Source organism: Oratosquilla oratoria, chromosome 29, assembly GCF_046742065.1.
Source record: "Oratosquilla oratoria isolate Oo_2021 chromosome 29, ASM4674206v1, whole genome shotgun sequence".
NCBI lineage: Eukaryota > Metazoa > Arthropoda > Malacostraca > Stomatopoda > Squillidae > Oratosquilla > Oratosquilla oratoria.
In genome coordinates, this window is record NC_134805.1 from 44,468,985 (window position 1) to 44,486,054 (window position 17,070).

The following is a 17,070-nucleotide window of genomic DNA, read 5'->3' on the forward strand; positions in this document are numbered from 1 at the left end:
ACGGTGGAGGGCCCCCGCCCGAGGGGACTCGGGGAGGAGCCCCCGCCCGAGGGGACTCGGGGGCCTCGGGAAGGAGCCCCCGCCCGAAGGGGCTCGGGATAGAGCCCCCGCCAGAGGGGGCTCGTGAGGGAGCCCCCGCCAGAGGGGGCTCGGGAGGGAGCCCCCGACAGAGGGGGCCCGGGAGGGAGCCCCCGCACGAGGGGGCTCGGGAGGGAGCCCCAGCACGAGGGGGCTCGGGAGGGAGTCCCCGCACGAGGGGGCTCGGGAGAGAGCCCCAGCACGAGGGGGCTCGGGAGAGAGCCCCAGCACGAGGGGGCTCCCGCACGAGGGGGCTCCCGCACGAGGGGGCTCGGGAGGGAGCCCCGCACGAGGGGGCTCGGGAGGGAGACCCCGACAGACGGGGCTCGGGAGGGAGTCCCTGACCGAGGGGGCTGGGGAAGGAGCCCCCAGCACGAGGGGGCTCGGGAGGGAGCCCCCAGCACGAGGGTGTTCGGGAGGGAGCCCCCCGCACGAGGGGGTTCGGGAGGGAGCCCCCCGCACTAGGGGGCTCGGGAGGGAGCCCCCGCAAGAGGGGGCTCGGGAGGGAGCCCCCGCAAGAGGGGGCTCGGGAGGGAGCCCCCGCAAGAGGGGGCTCGGGTGGGAGCCCCCGCACGAGGGGGCTCGGGAGGGAGCCCACCGCACGATGGGGATCGGGAGGGAGCCCACGCAAGAGGGGGCTCGGGAGGGAGCCCCCGCACGAGGGGGTTCGGGAGGGAGCCACCGCAAGAGGGGGCTCGGGAGGGAGCCCCCGCACGCGGGTTTTCGGGAGGGAGCCCCCGCACTCGGGGACGCGGGAGGGAGCCCCAGTCAGTGGGTGCTCGGGAGGGAGCTCCAGCCAGAGGCTCGGGAGAGAGCCCCCGCACGAGGGGGCTCGGGAGGGAGCCCCAGCACGAGGGGGCTCGGGAGGGAGCCCGCGCCAGAGGGGGCTCTGGAGTGAGCCCTCGCACATTGGGGCTCGGGAGGGGGTGATTGGAGTAACAGAAACATGGTTGGGCACATCAAGTCGAGAATTTATCAAGGAATACGGTTTGCCGGGCTACTCTATTTTCAGTTGCCAAAGAGAAAATAGAATAGGCGGTGGAGTAATCTGCTTGGGAAAACTTCACCACGGAGCTAAACAGTGCTGTAAATATCGGTGTTCCCTATCGTCAGAGGCGTCCGGCAACATATATACCAAAGTGGTGGAATAGGCAAGTTAGTAACAACCTCTATCGTAGAAAGCGTGCGTACAAAAAACATTTATCAACTAAAAGCCAAAACGATAAACTAACACTAGACACAATTCGCCCCGACACCAAAACGCTGATAAAGCGTAGTAAGAAAAATATTGAAGAGTATATTGCCGAGGCATGCAAATCGAATCCTAAACAATTCTATATTTATCCGAATAAGAAGAAAACTCTTACCTGCTGCATTGGACCACTATACAACGATGAAGGTAATTATACGGATGATGAAAATGAGATGGCCTCAAGCCTTAATCAATTTTTGCATCCGTCTTCATAGACGATGATTGCTCAGTGTATCCACCAGAGAATAAAATGTCGCAAAACGTCTTAAATCAACTCAAAATTACCGAAAGTGATGTCGTACAAGTGATTGATAAGCTCAAAATAAATAAAGCCCCGGCACCTCACAAAATTTCTCCTAGAATTCTGCGAGAAGTCAAAAATCAAATCAGTATACCCTTGTCCATCCTTTTCAACAAATCTTTAACACTTGGTAAAGTCCCATCAGCTTGGAAATGTGCTAACGTAACACCAATATTCAAGAAATGGGCAACTACAGACCGATTAACCTGACTTCGATCGTGTGCAAAGTGCTACAGACCATCATTAGCGACAGTGTAGTGAAATTTCTAGAAGAAAATAAAATTATGAAAGATTCACAACATGGCTTCCGTAGCAAACGCTCATCTTTAACTAATCTCCTCGACTTCTTTCATGACGTCTTTAGCAAATACGAGGAATGTAGATCTGTTGATTTTTTTTTTTTTTTTTTTTATGAGTTTTTGGCCGACGGCCAGGCACTGGGACCAAAATGATCATTCAGCGCCACAATGAATTTATGAAAATTGAAATTAATGAGATGTTAATGGAATGAATTTAAATTAAAGATAAGTTGCATAGTAAGACTATGCATATGAATAACAATCAAAATGAATTTAAAAATTTGAATGAATAAAATCAAAATTGATTTTAGAAAATTTGAATGAATAAAAAACAAAATGAATTAAAAAATTTGAATGGTTAAAAACCAAAATGAATTTACAAATTTGAAAAAATTAAATTCATATATATGATGATAATGAATTAACGAATACATAAAATAAAGTAAGATCTAGATAATATTTACATAAAAGTTAGAGCTTATAAAACAAATTAATTTCTTTTAAAAATTTAACTAGTCCAGCTACATCTGCGTCATCCCCTAAAAGATTTGGCATGGGTTTGCCAGCAAGCCCATATTTACGTCGAGCTCTAGCATACAGCTGACAGTGCATCAGAATGTGACCAATTGTCAGAGGACTGCCACAATCACACTCGGGTGCATCTGATCCTTCTAACAGAAACTTATGTGTCAGATGGGTATGACCCATTCTCAACCTACTAAGGACTATTTCAGTTCTCCTATCAGCATGGAACACAGAAGGCCAGTATGACATGTTAGGCCTAATGCTTTTATATTTCCTGTTAGTGGCAAGAAGAGGATCAGACCGACGGTCCTGCCACTTCTGTCTGATGTAAGACTTGATAGGATTATACAGATCAGAATGGGGCAATTTTCGCACATCAATTCTGCTTTTCTTACTAGCTTCCTTAGCTTCTTCATCAGCCATTTCATTCCCTCTTATTCCCACATGGGAAGGGATCCAGCAAAAACACAGATTTATGACGAGAGTGAATGAATTGTAGCCACTCTTGTGCTTTTTGTCCTAGCGGGTGGGAAGTATTGAACTGGCATACAACATCTATGGCACTTTTTGAATCTGTATATATAACAAATTTCTTAGCTTTAGTTAATGAAGCTTCTTTTAAGGCATGGACAATTCCTGTTAGTTCAGCTGTGAATGACGACGCTGCATTGGACAGCCGTCCCAATCTCGAGTGGTCTCTGGTGACAACTGCACAACCAACAACACCTTTTGATTTAGAGCCATCGGTAAAAATTTTAAAATCTTTGACATGCTGTCGGTCATGTTCTAAGAACTTTGCTCGAACCACTTCTGGAGGAGAATTCTTTTTGACAATATTAACTGAGCAACGCTCAACTTGTGGTACCAGCCATGGAGGGTTGTCTGGATATTTAACAGGTAAAATATGTTCATCAAGCAAATTGCCATTTCCTAGTTGATCTTTAGAACGAACATGGAGAGGCTTTGTATTAGCTCTATAGTTTACTGACAGGTTCTGATTTATCAGTTTGAAGGTTGGATTCTCTGGAGTACTTTTAATTCTTGCTAGATATCGTAGACCTAGCTCCTCCCGACGAAGGTCTAAAGGAAGCTGATGACAGTCTACATAAATACTCTCCACAGGAGATGTTCTGAAGGCTCCAGAGCAGATCCTTAAACCCATATTGTGAATAACATCCAGTTCCTTCAGTCTTGTTTTACATGCTGAAGAATATATTTGGCAACCATAATCCAACTTAGAGCGACATAAAGCATCATAAAGAAGCAGTAATGATTTTTTATCTGCCCCCCAATCAAAACTGGACACGACTTTCAAAATATCCAAAGATTTTCTTACTTTTCGCTTCAAGTTATCTATGTGACTTTCCCAAGTTAGTTTTTTATCAAATGTTAACCCTAAAAATTTAACTTCATCCTCATAAGGTAAAATTTCCCCATTTAAAATCAGATTTGGAACTTCCTCCTGACGTCTACCTCTGGTAAAACGTATTGCCACAGTCTTGGTGGTAGAAAATTTAAGACCATTTTTCAAAACCCATTTTGATGTATTATTTATAGATCTTTGTAGGTCATGACATGCAGAAAGGGCATCATATGATGAAACATATATGACAAAGTCATCAACAAATAATGACCCTTTAACTCGGGGGTCAAGTATGTTCATTATCCCATTAATAGCAACAGCAAAACAAGTAACGCTTAAAACGCTACCTTGTGGGACCCCTTCCTCTTGACAAAAGGAAGATGATAAAGTGTTTCCCACCCGTACTTTGAGATACCGATTTGATAAAAAGGAACTTAAAAATCTCAACATATTTCCCCTTACACCCATTTTATAAAACTTTTTAAGTATACCATGTCGCCAAGTGGTGTCATAAGCCTTCTCCATATCAAAAAACACTCCAATAGTTTGTTTGCTTGTAGCAAAACCTTGTTGGATCTCATTAGAGAGTTTTAAAAGAGGATCTAGGGTACTTCGGTTTTTTCGGAATCCGTATTGATGGGGAGAAAGTAAATTCTTAGATTCCAAGTACCATACCAGACGAGTGTTTATCATTTTTTCCATTAATTTACATACGCAGCTAGTCAGTGCTATGGGTCGATAGCTGGTTGGTTGAAAGGGGTCTTTGAAAGGTTTTTGAACTGGAATGACGATGGAAATTTTCCAGCTCCTAGGTAAGGCCCCCCCGTTTTCCATATTTTATTGATAATTTTCAAGAGAAAGAGCTTTGCTTCAGCAGGGAGTTGGCGTATCATCGAGTACAAAATTCTATCCTCTCCAGGAGATGTGTCTTCAGTTGAAGACAACGCACTATGCAGTTCTTCTAGAGAGAATTCTGTATTATACTCTTCAGAAGAGTTGGATGCGAAATTTATGGTAACTTGATTATTTCTTATTTGTTGGAATTCTTCTGAATAATTGTTTGGGCTCGAGACATCTGAGAAATGTTTTCCTAGAGTGTTCGCTACCTCACCAGGGTCAGTGATTAGATTGTTGTTTATTTTCAAAGTTGGAAGAGGTGAAGGTATAAATTTTCCACTAAGTTTGCGAATCTTCCTCCAAACAAATCGAGATGGTGTTTTTGAAGATATTCCATTGATATAATATAACCAGGATTCTCTTTTAGCTTTTCTATAATATCGGCGTTTCTTAGCCAATGCACGCTGATAAATTATCTTGGATGTTTGAGATCCAGTGGTTTTATACCTCCTATAACATTTTCTTGTTATCTTACGAAAAACATTACATTTCTTGTCCCACCAAGGAACTGCAGGCCTTCGGGGTTGGTTTCCTGTTTGAGGTATTGATTCTTCAGCACTATTTATGATTTTCTCTGATAGGTATGAATAAGCCTCCAAATGAGAGTCAAAAGAATCAAATTCCCTATCTATTTGTAAAACCTGCCTATACTTATTCCAGTCTGCCTCCTTCTCTTTCCACTTGGGTGGAGAGCAAGTAGGGATATTTTCTGTATATTTCAAATGTATAGGGTAATGATCGCTGCCATGCAAATAATTGTCAACTGACCAATTAAAATCCATAGCAATATTCGATGAGCTTATGCTTAGATCAATGGCTGAATATGTATTAGTATGGATATTATGATAGGTCATTGATCCATCATTATAAAGGATAAAGTCATTTGTATTCAAAATGTTTTCAACAATGTTGCCATACATATCTCGATCATTTCCACCCCATAGTGGATTGTGCGCATTAAAATCTCCTAATATTAAGAATGGAGGAGGAAGCTGATTAATAAGGTTCTGTAGATCTACATTAGTGAAACCAGCTGCACCAGGCAGATAGATGGAACAAACAGTAATTGATTTTCCCAATATAGCTTTAATTGCTACAGCCTGAAGAGGTGAATTTAATCTCATAATTGCATGCTGAATACCTTTATTTATTATAATTGCAGCTCCTCCATGTGCCCTGTCTCCAGGAGGAGGAGTGGAGGTGTAAATGTTGTAATTCAACCCAGGATTAATAGATGTATTTCCAAGTTTTGTTTCCTGGAGGCAAATGATACCTGGATTACTATCCTTTATCAGCACTTTCAATTCCTCTGCTCGAGTACGAAGACCCAGGCAGTTCCATTGGAGGATGTTGAACGTGAAAATAATTTATTTTTTCTTGGATCCAGCCAAATTATCTTTGGACTGGAATTCTGGGGTATTTTTATTAAAAGATTTGAAGTTGTAATTTAGTCTCTTTACCTTGGAGCTCTGATCTTTACTTTTAGAATCAGGTGATAATGTCTTTCTCTTTATGTCTTGTTTATTCTTTTGAGAGTTAGATTTTTCAATTTTTTTTCCCTTCAATTCAGAGGCACTTACCCGTCTAACCCCGGATTTACTGTCAGTAGAAATCTCCAATTCAGAAGAGCCCAAAGGTTTATTATTGTTTTTGAAATGTGATGTTCCACTCTGCATCTGATTAGAGTTGCCTGCACCTACCAAATTCAATTCACAGCACGAGCTGGATGATGCCTTATCTTTAAAAGGTGTAATAGAATGTGATGGTCCAAAAGGATCATGGGCAGTAAACTTATTAGATGTTTCTAATACAAAATTTTGAGGAGAAGCTGGTCTACCTTTCTTTGGTCTAGGGGGGGTCCAGAATCCATCTTTGGATTTCGAGATGTTGGTTTTTTGCTTGACTAAAGGTGAGGAGGTTGTTGGAAGGACACTAGGCTTTGAAGAGGTGGTGGGTAGAACTACAATTGTGTTCTCGCTATGAACTGTAGAGGTGTTGTCTAATGAAACAGGGGGATCCCTTTTATTCATTCCAGATTGAACGTTAGGATCATTGTTAGACTTCTTGGCAGCATCTGCATAGGTAAATAGTGGATTTTTGTTTCTTTTAAGCTTATATTTAGCAGCTGTAAAACTGATGTACTCATTTGCTGCTGTTTCTAGCACTTCACCTTCAAATTTGTAGATTGGGCAGTGACGCCAATTTGGTGAATGGCCACCTCTACAATGAAAACAGAACCTTTCTTTTTCACAAGTTTCACCTAGTGCATGCATACCTGAACATATATAACATCGTGCATTGTTAGGACATTTTTCCTTAATGTGACCAAAGTCAAAGCAATGATGACATTGCATAGGTCGTGCTTTAAATTTCTTAACTTGTAAATTTAAACGACTAATCTTTACATAGTCTGGAAGGTAAGGTGAATGAAAAGTGAGCTGTATGGCACCAGTAATTCCTTTAAGTTTTTTTACAGCTAATATAATATCAGGACATCGTCTAAGGATCTCTTCTTCATTAAAGTCACACAAATCTTTGCAGTATACAACCCCTCTAGCGGTGTTAAATGATCTATGAGGGGTTATGGCCTCTACAACATTGCTAGGTTGATCTTTAAAAGATGATAATAAAATAGCCTGACTTTTGCTGACTGCCTTAATTAATATTTTCTTTCCATACTTTTTTACATTTCCATCTGGAATGGATCCTACAAATTCTTCCAGATTCTCCCAGGCCTTTATTAGATTACTTTGTCCCTCTTTATATGTAGCGATATGCCAAATGGGAATTTGCATTTTCCTGTTCTTTGGATCTTTGCCATTTGGTTCAGAAATTTTAGGAATAAAATCACCATCTTCATCATCAATATTTCTAACATCCAGTAATTTAGATTGTCTTGAGAATATAAGGTCTTCATCTTCCTTTTTCTTTATATATTCAATTACTTCTCGGGCTGAAAAAGCCTTTTCATATGTAATATAGAGATTAAAAAACTGCTCATTACAAGAAACCTTTAACTTCATTCGTTCTACAGGTCCAAAATTCTTTGCTGTCTCATAACAAACTTTATAATTTAAGTCTAAACCAACATTAGGGCTGAATATGACTCTTAAATTTTCGTTTACATTTTTGACACGTTTTGTCATCCTGGTGTCCCGGTGAAGACTTTTCTTTATTTCTATTTTTCCGCTGTGGTTTAGCGGAATAGGGTTCCAGTGTGATGAAAGACTGTGGGCTTTCATCTCTAGAACCAGTAGAGGCCTTGCTCATATCCTTGGTCATGCATAGGTCGTCAGCGTTGGGAGAGTTCTCTCTTAATGGTTTGTCTTGACCGCAGTGAGGGTGACCTTACTGGGGGCGGTTCCCCAGTCAGGTGGTTTTGAGGCAAACTATGTTTGGGGCACCTTTTCTAGCCCCCTCCCCATGTGGGGTGAGCAGAGTGGATCCTGAGTAGGGCTGCTCAGTCATGTGGGTAGCTACCGAACCGTGCTGTTGCCTCGATCCCAATACGAGAGCGATTTATCTTGCCCACACCGCCTATGTGTAGTTCGTGACTAGAGGCTTCCAGAGATCACCTTCTCCTGCCCCCATCGTCACTAGCCATTGCCATAGGGCTTTCTTTTGCCGCTACTGAGAGGGGCGGCTGAAAATTAGGTCGAAGGGATGGAACAGCAAGCGGAAGAGAAGAGAGGAGTGTGGGGAAACAAGAGCCCAGCCCGGGGATCGGCATTAGTCGCCTCTTACGACACGCAGCCGACGTGGCGGGGGCTATATTCTATACTACACCCCCTAGCCCCAGGGGGACTCTCCGCCGGGGGGCTCCCCCCCGAGCCCCTCTCCCCCCGAGGGGCTCCCCGCGAGCCCCTCTCCGCCGAGGGGTTCCCCCGCGAGCCCCTTTACACCGAGGGGCTCCCCCGCGAGCCCCACTACACCGAGGGGCTCCCCCGCGAGCCCCTCTACACCGAGGGGCTCCCCCGCGAGCCCCTCTCCACCGAGGGGCTCCCCCGCAAGCCCCTCTCCACCGAGGGGCTCCGCCGCGAGCCCCTCTCCACCTAGGGGCTCCCCCGCGAGCCCCTCTCCACCGAGGGGCTCCCCCGCGAGCCCCTCTCCACCGAGGGGCTCCGCCGCGAGCCCCTCTCCACCTAGGGGCTCCCCCGCGAGCCCCTCTCCAGCGAGGGACTCCGCCGCGAGCCCCTCTCGCCCGAGGGGCTCCTCCGCGAGCCCCCATCTCCCGAGGGGCTTCCCCGCGACCCTCTCTCGCCCAACTTACTGTAGTGAAAGAAGTTAGATTTAACTATATTCGAGTACGAATTTTTGACAAGTTTCATGCCGTGGTCCACGCTGATATGCTCATCTAAGAAGTTTATTAATGCCTCGTCAAAGTCTTCATTTGGAGAAAGGGGGTGGGAGTCTTTTAGAGACTAGCGTCTCGATGGTTACACTGGTGAAAGGCTATTGTTCAATTTACACTCTTTTGCACAAACATTAATAGTCATGGCAGCCTCGTGTTAGCGAGGAAATTTATTTAACATATTTCCTTAAAGGCTCGTATAGACGATCTCGCGTTGCCGACACACACTCTGGCAAATTAGACGGGCAAATGATTGGATTGCCCGTGTTACTTCACCCACATCAGACAATCCCTGTCGCCTGAGGTTGTGCTGTCGATCACCGCTAGTTGACGAGTCCCCGTACGTGATTCTTGCTAATCACTACTCGTGTATACGACACATGGACTTTGCCAGGTAGACGGACAATGATCGATTGTGCGTACAGGCTTTTATACCCATTGAAGCGAGCAATTGAACAAGATTACATCCTTGCCTACGTGCTGATCCACACGCCAAGTTGTAATATCAGCAGTAATGAGAAAACTAGTCTGAACTTAAATGTTATCTGCGAACAAACTTTGCCACGATTATACAACTTAAAACATCTGATAAGGGCAATAAATGCAAAGTTTATACGTTCGATGTAGGGGTGGATACTACACCGGTCAAGGAGCTGGGTTGAGGGTGGGGGGCGCTAGAGCACAAGGCGATAAGGTCACGAGGCATTGCTGGAGATGAAGTAAAAATGGATATGAAGTATTCTGACGTGGTTATTTTCAGTCACTCACCAATGGAAGTCTAACCTCAAGGTTGAAGAACAGATTGCAAGGTCGATAGCAGTCTGTGTTGAGATGAATATCAGGTCTTGTAGAGGACCCATCATTCATGAAAGTTCTGTCATTATTGTCTAGCATCTTTTCTATTAAATACCCGCCAGCGATCACAGTGGGATTCTCCCCAAAGCGTATGCTTTGCATTAAAGTCACCAATGAGAATATAGGTTTGGGGTAGTTAATCAATTAGGGACTGTAAGGGGACGGGGACTTCGGGAGCCCCTCTCCACCGAGGGGCTCCCCCGCGAGTCCCTCTCCACCGAGGGGCTCCCCCGCGAGTCCCTCTCCACCGAGGGGCTCCCCCGCGAGTCCCTCTCCACCGAGGGGCTCCCCCGCGAGTCCCTCTCCACCGAGGGGCTCCCCCGCGAGCCCCTCTCCCCCGAGGGGCTCCCCCGCGAGCCCCTCTCCCCCGAGGGACTCCCCCGCGAGCCCCTCTCCACCGAGGGACTCCCCCGCGAGCCCCTCTCCACCGAGGGACTCCCCCGCGAGCCCCTCTCCACCGAGGGACTCCCCCGCGAGCCCCTCTCCACCGAGGGACTCCCCCGCGAGCCCCTCTCCAGCGAGGGACTCCCCCGCGAGCCCCTCTCCAGCGAGGGACTCCCCCGCGAGCCCCTCTCCAGCGAGGGACTCCCCCGCGAGCCCCTCTCCAGCGAGGGACTCCCCCGCGAGCCCCTCTCCAGCGAGGGACTCCGCCGCGAGCCCCTCTCCAGCGAGGGACTCCGCCGCGAGCCCCTCTCCAGCGAGGGACTCCGCCGCGAGCCCCTCTCCAGCGAGGGACTCCGCCGCGAGCCCCTCTCCAGCGAGGGACTCCGCCGCGAGCCCCTCTCGCCCGAGGGGCTCCTCCGCGAGCCCCCATCTCCCGAGGGGCTTCCCCGCGACCCTCTCTCCACCGAGGGGCTCTTCCTGGAGCCCCTCTCGACCGAGGGGCTCTTCCTGGAGCCCCTCTCGACCGAGGGGCTCTTCCGCGCGCCCCTCTCCACCGAGCGGCTCCCCCGCGAGCCCCTCACCACCGAGGGGCTTCCTCCGCGAGCCCCTCTCCACCGAGGGGCTTCCTCCGCGAGCCCTCCCCCGAGGGGCTCCCCCGCGAGCCCTCCCGCGAGGGGCTCCCCCGCGAGCCCCTCTCCACCGAGGGGCTCCCCCGAGAGCCCCTCTCGCCCAAGGGGATCCCCCGCGAGCCCCTCTCGCCCGAGGGGCTCCTCCGCGAGCCCCTCTCGCCCGAGGGGCTCCCCCGCGAGCCCCTCTCGCCCGAGGGGCTCCTCCGCGAGCCCCTCTCGCCCAAGGGGCTCCCCCGCGAGCACCTCTCGACAGAGGGGCTCTGACGCGATCCCCTCGCGACCGCGGGGCTCCCCCGCGAGCCCCTCTCGCCCTAGGGGCTCCCCCGCGAGCCCCTCTCGACCGAGGGGCTCTTCCGCGAGCCCCTCTCGACCGAGGGGCTCTTCCGCGAGCCCCTCTCGACCGAGGGGCTCTTCCGCGAGCCCCTCTCGACCGAGGGGCTCTTCCGCGAGCCCCTCTCGACCGAGGGGCTCTTCCGCGAGCCCCTCTCGCCCGAGGGGCTCTTCCGCGAGCCCCTCTCGACCGAGGGGCTCTTCCGCGAGCCCCTCTCGACCGAGGGGCTCTTCCGCGAGCCCCTCTCGACCGAGGGGCTCTTCCGCGAGCCCCTCTCGACCGAGGGGCTCTTCCGCGAGCCCCTCTCGACCGAGGGGCTCTTCCGCGAGCCCCTCTCGACCGAGGGGCTCTTCCGCGAACCCCTCTCGCCCGAGGGGCTCTTCCGCGAACCCCTCTCGCCCGAGGGGCTCTTCCGCGAACCCCTCTCGCCCGAGGGGCTCTTCCGCGAACCCCTCTCGCCCGAGGGGCTCTTCCGCGAACCCCTCTCGCCCGAGGGGCTCTTCCGCGAACCCCTCTCGCCCGAGGGGCTCCTCCGCGAGCCCCTCTCGCCCGAGGGGCTCTTCCGCGAACCCCTCTCGCCCGAGGGGCTCCTCCGCGAGCCCCTCTCTCCTGAGGGGCTCCTCCGCGAGCCCCTCTCCACCGAGAGGATCCCCGCAAGCCTCACTCGCCCGACTTACTGTAGTGAAAGAAGTTAGATTTAACTATATTCGAGTACGAATTTTTGACAACCTTCTTGGCGTGGTCCACGCTGATATGCTCATCTAAGGAGTTTATTAATGCCTCGTCAAAGTCTTCATTTTGAAGAAATTTTCACCATCACTGAGTTATCATTTGCCACCTAGGTGGATCTTGGTAGAACCTTTTTTTTTTCTGGAAATTTGAATATTTCTAGATACATGGTACTATAGTCAGCGCAAGGAGAAATGACCGATAAGGCGGGGCTAGGAGATTTCCCGGTGTTGCCACACATGGGCATCCATGGTGAGAACGTGCGTGTGGATGCAATGTTTTCTGAATGCAGTGTGAGGGGGGCGGGGCCAGAGATTAGATGTAGCGGCAACGGCGCTATCTCTCTTCCATATGCCATGTCTAGACTCGAAGAAACGAAACCTTTGTTTAGAAAACATTGCTTTGATTTTTACCTCAGTGGTGGTGTGTGACAAAAATTATAATATAATCATATGTGGCAACATTATAAAATTATAAAATACAATTATAAAATAAAATAAAATTATAAAATAATTAGATGTGGCACCACAGGGGAACTCCCAGTGCTCCGCCCTAACGGCGAGTTCTCAGTGCAACGGGTATAGTCTCTCCCAGGTAACAGTGTCATGATAGTTACACATTAGTGTTGGAACAATTTCCACAAGAAACAATCTCCGTGGATGCAACACATCTTATCGAGCTTTGTTGAACAAGTTTCCTTTATGCGCATTAGAGTGAGCAATACAATTTGCTCAGAGCAATTCCTAGACTACGTGTTTATACACAGTTTCCTTTTGTTTGAGCAGTCTTGCAAAACGAGTCTATATACGTCACTCGTATCATTTCTGACAACCACAACGGGACTTGATCGAAACATCGTAATAAATCGTCTCTAAATGAACTGTCATTCCGTCGCAAGTAAGCCACAAATTTTTCTCACTGTGAGGACTACATTACGCCAATGTTTAAGATCGTATTGGGGCTATAGTCAGATGTAGTTTCTTGGACCAGATAACAAGATGGAAACAACTTCCCTAAACATAAGAGACTTATCGAGTTTGTATAAAACAAAACTCGTACTATGGCAGCAGCTAGAAAATATATACTTTAAGGCATTTAGAACTGCCAGCAGTTCTGCTGTAAAAACGGAGGAAAATACAAATAATCTATTTTTAATTACGATATCCGGCATCACCACAGAGCAGCCTTCTCCAGGGTTTTTTGATCCATCTATACATATGACGATGGCGTTCGATTGCACAGATGCGTGTTCAAGAAAATTGTTTGATGTTACAATCAACTTTAGTCGAGCTATAGAACAGACACTAATCTTCCACTTGGGTAAAAATGGAGATGAAGTATTCTGCCGTGATTATTTTCAGTCACTGACCACTGGAAGTCTAACCTCAAGATTGAAGAACAGATTGCAAGGTCGATAGCAGAGTCCCCGCGAGCCCCTCTACCACGAGGGGCTCCCACCCGCGAGCCCCTCTCACCCGAGGGGATCCTCCGAGAGCCCCTCTCTCCCGAGGGGCTCCCACCCGGGAGCCCCTCTCTCCCGAGGGGATCCCACCCGAGAGCCCCTCTCTCCCGAGGGGATCCCACCCGAGAGCCCCTCTCCACCGAGGGGCTCCCACCCGAGAGCCCCTCTCCGCCGAGGGGCTCCCACCCGCGAGCCCCTCTCCGCCGGGGGGCTCCCACCCGCGAGCCCCTCTCCGCCGAGGGGCTCCCCCGCGAGAGCGGTTACAGCCTTGTTTTGTGCTACAAAAGCACTGTGGCTCTCCCTACAGGGAATGATTAAGGGGTCAATGGTGCTTCGATTTTTTCGAGAAACCGAACTGCCTATTTGATAAAAAACTTTTAGCCTTCAGGTAACATATTGGTCTATAATCATGGGGAAGACTGAAGTCTTTTAGAGGTTTTAAGATAGGAACAATTATTGAAATTTTCCGTGATTTGGGAGAAGTTCCGGTACTCCATCAAATATTAAAAATGTCTAAAAGGAATTTTTGTTACTTGGCGGCAGGCTTGAATTCACGGGATAAATAACATCTTTTCGAGATGTTGGTAAAGGTAAAGATATTGCATGTTCGAGTTCTTCAAGGGTGATTAGAGGATTATATTCCTCCGAGTTAGAGCTAGTAGGAAGAACAATCGTACTATTGTTCCTGATGGTTTGAAATGAAGTAGAGTAGTGAAGTACTTACCAAAAGCTTTGCCTACCTCCCTTGTATCAGATATTTGCGCCTTGTGCTGTCAGTATAAGTAAAATGTAGATGATACAAATTTAACTTTAAAACGCTGATATATCTAATAAAGGATTCCCTTCTTGCTTCTTTAAATGTTCTCTTTTGCAACACCTCTTCTATAGGCAATTTTATTAACAAGACAAGGGTATCTACCATATCTTTTGTAACAAGTTCGTTATTTTCCGGATCAATTCCAAAGAATTGTTCCTCCAAGAAACTATAGGATTACGAGGACTGCCCGATGTTCTAGGTATAGACATCGTGGCTACATACGTCAAAATATTCCTAAGATGTTTAAATGCTGATAAAGGACTTTGAAATTGTTTAACATTACAACCAACTTTAGTCGAGCTATGGAGCAGGCCCCAATCTGCCTTGCCCATCTTACTCTTAGGTAAACACGGAGTAGGGCCCCCGCCCGAGGGGGCTCGGGGGGGAGCCCCCGCCCGAGGGGGCTCGGGAGTCTCGGGAAGGAGCCCCCGCCCGAGAAGGCTCGGGAGTCTCGGGAAGGAGCCCCCGCCCAAGAAGGCTCGGGAGGGAGCCTCCGCAAGAGGGGACTCGGGAGGGAGCCCCCACACGAGGGGGCTCGGGAGGGAGGGAGCCCCCACACGAGGGGGCTCGGGAGGGAGCCCCCACACGAGGGGGCTCGGGAGGGAGCCCCCACACGAGGGGGCTCGGGAGGGAGCCCCCACACGAGGGGGTTCGGGAGGGAGCCCCCACACGAGGGGGCTCGGGAGGGAGCCCCCACACGAGGGGGCTAGGGAGGCAGCCCCCCCACGAGGGGGCTCGGGAGGCAGCCCCCACACGAGGGGGCTCGGGAGGCAGCCCCCACACGAGGGGGCTGGGGAGGGAGCCCCCGCACGACGGGGCTCGGGAGGGAGCCCCCGCACGAGAAGGCTCGGGAGTCCCCGCACGAGGGGGCTCGGGAGGGAGCCCCAGCAAGAGGGGTCTCGGGAGGGAGCTCCCGCGCGAGGGAGCTCGGGAGAGAGGAGCCCCCGCACGAGGGGGTTCGGGAGGGAGCCCCCGCACGAGGGGGCTCGGGAGGGAGCCCCAGCCAGAGGGGGCTCGGGAGGGAGCTCCAGCCAGAGGGGGATCGGGAGGGAGCCCCCGCCAGAGGCGGCTCGGGAGGGAGCCCCCGCACGAGAGGGCTCGGGAGAGAGCCCCCGCACGAGGGGGTTCGGGAGGGAGTCCACCGCACGATGGGGCTCGGGAGGGAGCACCCGCACGAGGGGGCTCGGGAGGGAGCCCCCGCTAGAGGGGGCTCGGGGAGGGAGCCCCCGCACGAGTGGGCTCGGTAGGGAGCCCCCGAACGAGGGGGCTCGGGAGGGAGCCCCCGAACGAGGGGGCTCGGGAGGGAGCCCCCGAACGAGGGGGCTCGGGAGGGAGCCCCCGAACGAGGGGGCTCGGGAGGGAGCCCCCGAACGAGGGGGCTCGGGAGGGAGCCCACCGCACGAGGGGGCTCGGGAGGGAGGCCCCGAACGAGGGGGCTCGGGAGGGAGGCCCCGAACGAGGGGGCTCGGGAGGGAGCCCCCGAACGAGGGGGTTCGGGAGGGACCCCCCGCACGAGAGGGCTCGGGAGGGATCCCCCGCACGAGGGGGAATCTGGGAAGGGTCCCCGCAGGAGTTGGCTCCGAGAACTCATTGAAAAGTACCGGTGAACAATCACAAATATAAAGAATAGGTTCCTGGGAAAAACATTATAATTTCAGGGATCCTTCCCAGATTCAAGAGAAGGGATCAATTTTTCAACAACGACAGAGCGAACAACAGAGTTAAAATCCCTCTGTGAAAAGGAAAAAGTGCACTTCGTCAGTCTGTGGGACAACATCTACTTTGTTAAAAATGTCTCCACTTCAATGCGGCCGGAGCAGCAAGGCTAGGTAGGCTGCTCAACAACAGTATAGACACGTCTCAAATCACGTGACAAGCGGGAACATTTCCTTACTGCGCTTTCTGCCGATTTTATGAACGAAACGAACAATAAATGAAGACCAATTGTCAATTTAAACAGCAACCGTGTTTTACTTGCAGATTTAACATTACTTGCTAGTGTCAGACAGCACAGCCTATATCTGAAATTCCCTGCAAAATCCGTCTGAATACATCGATTTCTTCGCAGTTTCACCGGGTTCCTGCAGTGTGAACATTTTGACGAGTCATATTATTACCAACGGGTACTGTATCTTAGGTGAGCGTTATCCTGCATTATTATAGCAAGATTATCCCTTTCAAATATGACTAAAGACGTATGGTTAAGTCACCACTTCAGGTTCTTTGAAGACAGAAAACGAAGTGAGAACACGTACACATTTTTCATCTATGCCATCCAGTAATCGTACATAGTGGAACTAATCCCAATTATTTATCTCCACAGTTATCATGTCTACACGTCATAGTTCAAGAAATATGGCTGTCAAACGACTTGTTTAAAACATGGGTGGCTAGAGTTGGAGACAACAGAAAGTTTTAGTGTCTACTGTGTCACAAATATTTGACAGCAAAAATTAGTTGCCTCAAACGTCATTGTAAATAAAAGAAAACTGCGGAAATATTACGTCAGTACCAGCTACGGGAAAGTAGCAGAACTGCTTGTCTGCTCATTCATTGCCTGGAAAGCCAACATGGGATGGCACCCAGCAAAATTTGCACACATCGTATTTTTTTAATGTTCGTATCTCAAATGCGATAAAAAAAAAAGTGTAGCGAAGTGTAGCGAAACGACTGAACAATGTAGCGAAACCACCGAAACAATGTAGCGAAACGACCGAACAAAGTAGCTAAATGTAGCGAAACGACAGAACAATGTAGCCAAATGTAGTGAAACGACTGAACAATGTAGCGAAACGAC

At 49.6% G+C, this 17,070-nt stretch overlaps 1 protein-coding gene across 1 annotated transcript; it reads right to left on the bottom strand.

Annotated features, from left to right (window-relative positions):
• Positions 1-2,879: 2,879 nt before the first annotated feature.
• Positions 2,880-3,617, bottom strand: LOC143040849 (uncharacterized). The gene has a single exon (XM_076212290.1). The coding sequence runs from the start codon at positions 3,615-3,617 to the stop codon at positions 2,880-2,882; it is 738 nt and encodes a 245-aa protein (XP_076068405.1).
• Between the last annotated feature and the right edge of the window lie 13,453 nt (positions 3,618-17,070).